Source organism: Dipodomys ordii, unplaced genomic scaffold (genome assembly GCF_000151885.1).
Source record: "Dipodomys ordii isolate 6190 unplaced genomic scaffold, Dord_2.0 Scaffold23, whole genome shotgun sequence".
In the NCBI taxonomy this organism is placed as follows: Eukaryota; Metazoa; Chordata; class Mammalia; order Rodentia; family Heteromyidae; genus Dipodomys; species Dipodomys ordii.
The window spans coordinates 2023169-2030894 of record NW_012267239.1 but is presented as its reverse complement, the minus strand read 5'-3'; the positions used below and the strand labels follow the sequence as shown (position 1 = coordinate 2030894).

General features: G+C 44.3%; 1 protein-coding gene across 1 annotated transcript in view; it reads right to left on the bottom strand.

Moving 5' to 3' along the window:
• The window catches only part of Eif4enif1 (eukaryotic translation initiation factor 4E nuclear import factor 1), a 58681-nt gene that overhangs the window by 9708 nt on the left and 41247 nt on the right, over nt 1–7726 (bottom strand). The window contains exons 6-10 of the mRNA XM_013014253.1: nt 7276–7411; nt 6910–7089; nt 5495–5727; nt 2935–3006; nt 507–690 (exon numbers count right to left, since the gene is read on the bottom strand). Of these exons, the coding sequence (XP_012869707.1) occupies nt 507–690; nt 2935–3006; nt 5495–5727; nt 6910–7089; nt 7276–7411 (805 nt within the window). The remainder of the gene's footprint in view (nt 1–506; nt 691–2934; nt 3007–5494; nt 5728–6909; nt 7090–7275; nt 7412–7726) is intronic.

Here is a 7726-nt window from a genome sequence, read left to right as displayed (position 1 = left end):
TCTTCAGCTCAAGGCTAGCGCTCTACCACTTGAGCCACAGCGCCACTTCCAGCTTTTTTTCTTTTTGCTTATGTGGTGCTGAGGAATCGAACCCAGGACCTCATGCATGCAAGGCAAGCGCTCTACCACTGAGCCACCTTCCCAGCCCTGGACTTATTTTTCTAAAAAAGGAAGAAAATGAAAAAACTTACATAGAAGGTCAGGTAGGTGATACATTATCTTTCATCTTTTCTTCAGGCCTTTCCCCAAAGGTATCTATCCTTCTCCCCATTCACTATGTAGTCGCAGGCTGGCCTCAAACTTGCATTAGCCTCTAAGTGCTGGGATTTCAGGCCTGTACCATCATTCCCAGCCTCAAATTTCCTTTAAAACTCTTTAAGGATGCCCATGGAAAACATTGCCAGTATAAACTCCACATGGGGGAATAGACTTCTATTTGTAAGCATTGTTTCCAGCGGGGCCACCTGCCTAGCGCGTGTAAGGCTCTAAGTCCAAAGACTAGTTACCAATTGGTGATGGTATTCGTGGGCGAAGGTAGTCTGCTGAAGCTGCTCGAGTTTGAAACATCTGTGACATGGGAGGAGAGGGTGCTCTTTGGCCCAGTAAAGAGGTGTTAGGTTCCAAGCTCCCCATAAGGCCACTCAGAAGATTGGAAGAAGCAGGTCTCTGAACTGGTTGACCCAGAAGTTCCTAAAGGCAGAAAAAGCCAAATCTCAGTGAACAAATCAAGTTGTTCCTTCTAGTCATAATCTTTTTTTTTTTTTTTGGTCCAGTTATGGGGCCTGAACTCTGGGCCTGGGCACTGTCCCTCAGCTCTTCAGCTCAAGGCTAGCATGCTACCACTTTAGCCATAGCAGCACTTCTGGCTTTTTTTTTCCTGCTTATATGGTGCTGAGGAATCGAACCCAAGGCCTCATGCAAGGCAAGTGCTCTACCACTGAGTCACCTTCCCTGCCCTCTAGTCATAATCTTTGGATAACAGATTTAACTTTTGGAAGCCAAATGATGAATCCCCTTGTAGTTCACTGAGGGACAGGACCTATGTATATACAATAGACTGCTTTGAATATTCAGCTAGCCACATCTGCTTTAAGTACAAATACAGGCTAGGTACTTAAAAATTCCACTGAGAATGCGAATCAGAAGTCAAAGATTTTTTTTTTTTGGCTGTGAATCTGGCTTAATGGTAGAGTGCTTGCCTGGCATGCATTAAGCCCTGGGTTCCATTCCTCAGTACTATATAAACAGAAAAAAAAGGAAGTGGCACTGTGGCTTAAGGGGCAGAATACTAGCCTTGACCAAAAGAAGCTCACAGGCAGTGCCCAGGCCCTGAGTTCAGGCCCTAGAACTGGCCAAAAAAAAAAAAAGGCCTTAAAAAAAATTCCTGGGGGGGGAAAGGAGTGGTGGTGGGGGGGAGGCTGGGAAGGGTAAACAAAGGAGGAGGCTACAATGCTTGATAAGAAATGTACTCATTATCTTGCCTATGTAATTGTAACCCCTCTTTACAGTATGTTCACAATAAAAAATAAAATTCCTGGGGCTGGGAAGGTGGCTCAGTGGTAAGAGTGCTTGCCTTGCATGCATGAGGCCCTGGGTTCGTTCCTTAGCACCATATAAATAGAAAAAGCTGGAAGTGGTGCTGTGGCTCAAATGGTAGAGCGCTAGCCTTGAGCTGAAGAGCTGAGGGACAGCGCCCAGGCCCAGAGTTCAGGCCCCACGACCAGCAAAAAAAGAAAAATTCCTTACCACAGTGGTAAATTTATTAAAATCAAGGAAACTATATGGATATATTTTGATCACCCAAAGTACATAGTTTATATAAGAGATTTTTTAAAACTGTATTATTATTTTTTTCTTTTCTTTATTGGTACTGGGAATTGAACCCAGGAAGTTGCACTTGTAGGCAAGAACATTTTTGCTGGTCCTGGGCCTTAAACTCAGGAACTGGGCTTTGTCCTGAGCATCTCTATGCTCAAGGCTAGAGCTCAACCACTTGAGCCACAACACCATTTCTGGCTTTTTCTGTTTATGTGGTACTGAGGAATCAAACTCAGGGCTTCATATGCTAGGCAAGCATTCTACCCTAAACCACATTCCCAGACTCTCTACTATTATTACTATTATTATTATTGCCAGTCCTGAGGCTTGAACTCAGGGCCTAGGCACTGTCCCTCAGCTCTTCAGTTCAAGGCTAGCACTCTACCACTTGAGCCACAGTACCACTTCCAGCTTTTTCTACTTATGTAGTGCTAAGGAATGGAACCCAGGGCCTCATGCATGCGAGGCAAGCACTCTACCACTGAGCCACCTTCCCAACCCTCCCTATTATTTTTTTAACTGAAGAAAAAACCTCATTTCCATTTCCTAGAGTTCATTTCGATAAATACTATTTTATATAGCCAGATGCACATAGGTAGTATGCTTTTATGTTCCTCTCCTAAGAATATCCTCCTTTGGGTAGTCATCTTTTAAAGCCAACCAGCTCCCCTAGTTCCCTTATTGAGATTAGGGGCAATACAGAACTATGTATATAGCAGCACTATGTATAGGCAGGCAACATAGCTCATTTGCTAAGGCCCAAGTCTGTACTACTACATAAAAGCAGTTAAGAAAACTGATGAGAGCCGGGCGCCGGTGGCTCACGCCTGTAATCCTAACTACTCAGGAGGCTGAGATCTGAGGATCGTGGTTCAAAGCCAGCCCGGGAAGAAAAGTCTGTGAGACTGTTATCTCCAATAAACTACTAGAAAACTGTTAGTGGCGCTGTGGCTCAAGCAGTGGAGCGCTCGCCTTGAGCTGAACAGCATAGGGACAGCCCCAAACCCAGAGTTCAAGCCCCACGACCAACTAAAAAACAAAAAAAAAACAAGAAAACTGATGAACCCTCTTGTATAACTAATGTATGCCAATAAAGAGAAAGGAAGATTATCTTACCTGCAGGATGTTCTTCGAGACAGGTTGGCCTGGAATTTCAGTAGGGGATATCAAATGGCTTTCAAGATTTCGCTATGAAACAAAACAAAACAAAACAAAAAACTGGTTTTAACTCTTAACACTTCAACATACAGACTGAGGGTAAGAAAATATCAAACCCTCCCAAGACAATTGGTGCTTAACTCAGACCAACCTGTTACTGTCTCTCATCACACAGGTCCCAGAAATCTGGGAAAGGCTTGTCCACATGTACATTCAGAATCCTCACTGAAACTGCCCCAGTGCTAACTCTAGTTCATTTCATTGCAACACCATGACCAAAATATGGACACAGAATATGGTGAAACTGAGGAGCCCTTATTTAGTAAGAAACCACCAGTAAGACCATTTAGTAATTTATAGATCTCAATTTTTGATGCAACTCTGGCTGTTATCTCTAACAAAGAGTTATCTCTAACAAGAATTACTAGCCAAAGATAATATTTTAAAAAGCAAAGGGAAGCCGGGCGCTGGTGGCTCACGCCTGTAATCCTAGCTACTTGGGAGGCTGAGATCTGAGGATCGCGGTTCAAAGCCAGCCCGTGCAGGAGAGACCGTGAGACTCCTATCTCCAATAAACCACCAGAAAACCGGAAGTGGCGCTGTAGCTCAAGTGGTAGAGTGCTTGCCTTGCATGCCTGACGCCCTGGGTTCGATTCCTCAGCACCACATAAGCAAAAAGAAATAAAGCCGGAAGTGGCGCTGTGGCTCAAATGGTAGAGATTTAGCCTTGAGCTGAAGAGCTGAGGGACAGCGCCCAGGCCCAGAGTTCAAGCCCACAACCAACCAAAAAAAAAAAAAGGGGGGGGGGGAAATACAGCTCAGAATGTTTGCCTTAGCACGACACAAAAATCAGAAACATGCCAGGTGTTGGTGGCTCATGCCTGTAATCCTAGCTACTCAGAGAGCTGAGATCTGAGGATTGCAGTTTAAGACTCTTTCTCCACTTAACCACCAGAAAACCAGCAGTAGTGCTGTTCCTCAAAGTGGTCAAGAACTAGCCTTGAGTGGAAAAAGCTCAGGGATAGCACCTAGGCCCTGAGTTCAAGCCTCACAACCAACCAAAAAAAAAAAAAAGGGGGGGGGGAAATACAGCTCAGAATGTTTGCCTTAGCACGACACAAAAATCAGAAACATGCCAGGTGTTGGTGGCTCATGCCTGTAATCCTAGCTACTCAGAGAGCTGAGATCTGAGGATTGCAGTTTAAGACTCTTTCTCCACTTAACCACCAGAAAACCAGCAGTAGTGCTGTTCCTCAAAGTGGTCAAGAACTAGCCTTGAGTGGAAAAAGCTCAGGGATAGCACCTAGGCCCTGAGTTCAAGCCTCACAACCAACCAAAAAAAAAAAACCACCAAAATCAGTAACAGACTAAGGAGGCTGGAGGAATGGTTCAAGTGGTAGAATGCCAGCCTTAAGTGAAAAAGCAGCACACATGCCCCGAGTTCAAATTCCACTACTGGCACACACACACACAAAAATTATATATATTGCTATTCACAGTATAGATACCTGCAGCTTCTAGACAAGGAAGTATTAGGAGGCAAAACCCAACTGGTAAATAGCAACTAAGTAAATGACTTAACTAGATGAGTGTGTTTTCCCTATTCCTATCTGCCCTTGCTTTTGCACCACTTTTTGTTTTTTCTTTTTTTTGTTGGTCATGGAGCTTGGGCGCTATCCGTCAACTCTTCAGCTCAAGGCAAGCGCTCTACCACTTGAGCCACAGTGCCACTTCGGTTTTCTAGTGGTTTACTGGAGATAAGTCTCACGGACTTTCCTTCCCCAGGTGGCTTTGAACTGTGATCCTCAGATCTCAGCCTCCTCAGTAGCTAGGATTACAGGCGAGAGCCACCAGTGCCTGGCTTTTGCATCACTTCGTATCAAGGGCACAAGGGCAGCCATGTTAACACAGAAGCCATGGTTGAAAACTGCTTTGCTAAACAGTTTTATGACATACAGTAAGCATATGCAGTCACCCTGTAACCTACCTTTAGGCCTAAAAGTTAAAATATGTAACTCCTCTAGTAAATGAATACAATGCAACTGCCTTGCAAAAAAGTCCATCTTTGATTATCTAGTAATTTAGATGATGATTATCAACCGTCTAGTCAAGAAAGTAGGCTGGTCACATGCCAGTGGCTCATGCTTCTAATCTTACCTATTCAGGAGGCTGAGAATTGCCATTCAAGGGCAGCTTGCAAAGACAAATCCAAGATTTTTGTCTCTAATTAACCAGCAAAAAGCTGGAAGTGGGGCTGGGAAGGTGGCTCAGTGGTAGAGCGCTTGCCTTGCATGCATGAGGCCGTGGGTTCCATTCCTCAGCACTACATAAGCATAAAGAAAAAAGCCGGAAGTGGCGCTGTGGCTCAAGTGGTAGAGCGCTAGCCTTGAGCTGAAGAGCTGAGGGACAGCGCCCAGGCCCAGAGTTCAGGCCCCACGACCGGACCCAAAAAGAATCCATTTACCGTGTGGTAGGTAAGGAAGTGAATGGGAAAAATGGGTGGGCGCCCAATACTTACACTAGCCTTGGGCTGGGAAGGCAAGGTCCCACTGGCCTTCATGGTGCTCACAAGCCTGTTGAATGCAGTCATGTCTCCATCTGTCTTCAGTGGTCGGCTGCTCGGCACAGCACTCAAGGTCTCTTCTAAATGCTCTGCCATGAAGGGTGCTGAGCTGTTCACATGCTGCTCCACCTTCAGGCCCTTGAGTCCTGCTTCCACTTCTTCTACTGACAGCACAACTCCTGAGTGTGCTGCAAAGTTGACAAAGTCCTGGTTATACCCCACAGAGATTTGGCAGCAAAAATGACCATATGTCTTTACCTGATAAAGACAATTCATTTTATAATTGAAATAAGGCTTTTACAAATGGCTGACACTGGAAACACTTAACATGATAGTTGCTTCAGTAGGAAAGCTGTAATTTTGTATGTACAGAGAGATGCTATAAACTAGACCTATTTTTGTGGGGGGGGTACTGGGGTTTACACTTGGCCTTTTGCTTGCTACACAGGTACTTTATTGCTAAGCTACGTCTCCAACCCCTTTTAGAATAGGGTACCAATTTTTGCCTGAGTTGGCCTACACTGTCATCCTCCTTACCTCTATTCTCAGAGTAGTTCAGATTATAGGCAAGAGCAGTTAGCGTCTAACAGGTAACCAAAACTATGAGGTATTAGGCTTTAAAAGTTGACAAGATGGGGTGGCTCACACCCTTAATCCTAGCTACTCAGGAGGCTGAGATATGAGGATCAAGGTCCACAGCCAGCCCACACAGGAAAGTCTGTGAGACTCTTATCTCCAATTAACCACCAGAAAACGTGGCTCAAGTGTAGCATGCTCACCTTGAGCTGAAGAGCTCAGGGTCAGTGCCCAGGCCCAGAGTTCAAGCCCCATGACTGACCGGAAAAAAAAAAAATGTTGACAAGATCATGCTATGTATCTTGCAAAAATGTCTTATGAGTCCTCTAAAGAACTGTTAAGACACAGGAATCCAAAAAGCCAACATCAACAAGACCTACATATTGTGATTGTTAGAGCACTGAGTTGTTATTTTGATGGTTTAATAGCTAAACAGGAGCATGGGTAGGCTAACCAGTGGCTTACCAGAAGAGTGCCTGCCTAGCAAGTGTGGGGCCCTCGGTTCAAAAAGAACATGGCACGTTGGGGCCAAGTTGTGAGGAATTTGCAAGTTATACATAGGAAGGCGAAAGCACTGACTGTGGTATCACAATTAGGCCAAAGGCAGTATGATGAGGAAAAAGTTCTATTCATGGGACACTACCCATTGGCTACCAGTTTCTCAAAAAGAGGCAGTGAAAAAATTAGTCTTTGAAGAACATGACACAACCCCTACCATTGACTGGACATAGAACCAAGTACCTTAAGACTATCTAAATCTCTTCAGATATCCAAAGCATTCTTAACACACTTACAGCTCTCTCTAAGTTTTTCTTTATTTGCAGAAAGGCTGGAAAGAAGAGGTTTTAAATCCACTTTAGCTTTCTGTAGCATTTCCAAAATGTCCACTTTATTTTCAGCATGGTCTTCCAATGGTATAGGAGCAAAGTAATTCCCCGAGTTCTGTCCAGGAGAGAGGATGGCTTGCTCCAGTCCTGACATCGTAAACACAATATGCACAATGGATCCCAATTAATGCAAAAACTCATCTTTTATAATTCTGAGAGGACACAAACCGAAGGTTTCTCTATCTAAATGTACTCATGCTTATGGATACAAGACTAACAAAGGCAGAGAAAGCTCAATTCTCCATTCAAAGGAAGAGTTGGAAGCCATTTTACCTGCAAGTCTTTCCAGTTCTTCATGTGGTGTTGACCCGAGGCTGCTAGATCTGCTTCCAGACTGGCTTGGGTTAGAGAACCATCTACTGAATCGACTGGCAGAGACGGATCCTTCTCCCAAAACATCTTCTATCATCTAAAGAGAAAGACAGGAGCTAAGATGAAAGGTTCTATGCAAAACAGGATAAAGTTCAAATTTTAAGAGTGTTATTTTGAAGTGCTTTACTACCAGGCTCATAAGCAACAAGACATGAACTATGAGAAAGTGATCAAAGAAAACCCTAGGTTTATACTTGCTGCTCTCAAAACAAGTAACATAGGGAATTCATCCTGACTTTAGTAGCCAAGGCTTAAAAAAAAAAAAAAGCAGGGCTGGGAAGGTGACTCAGTGGTAGAGTGATTGCCTTGCATACCTGAGGCCCTGGGTTCCATTCCTCAGCACCACATAAGA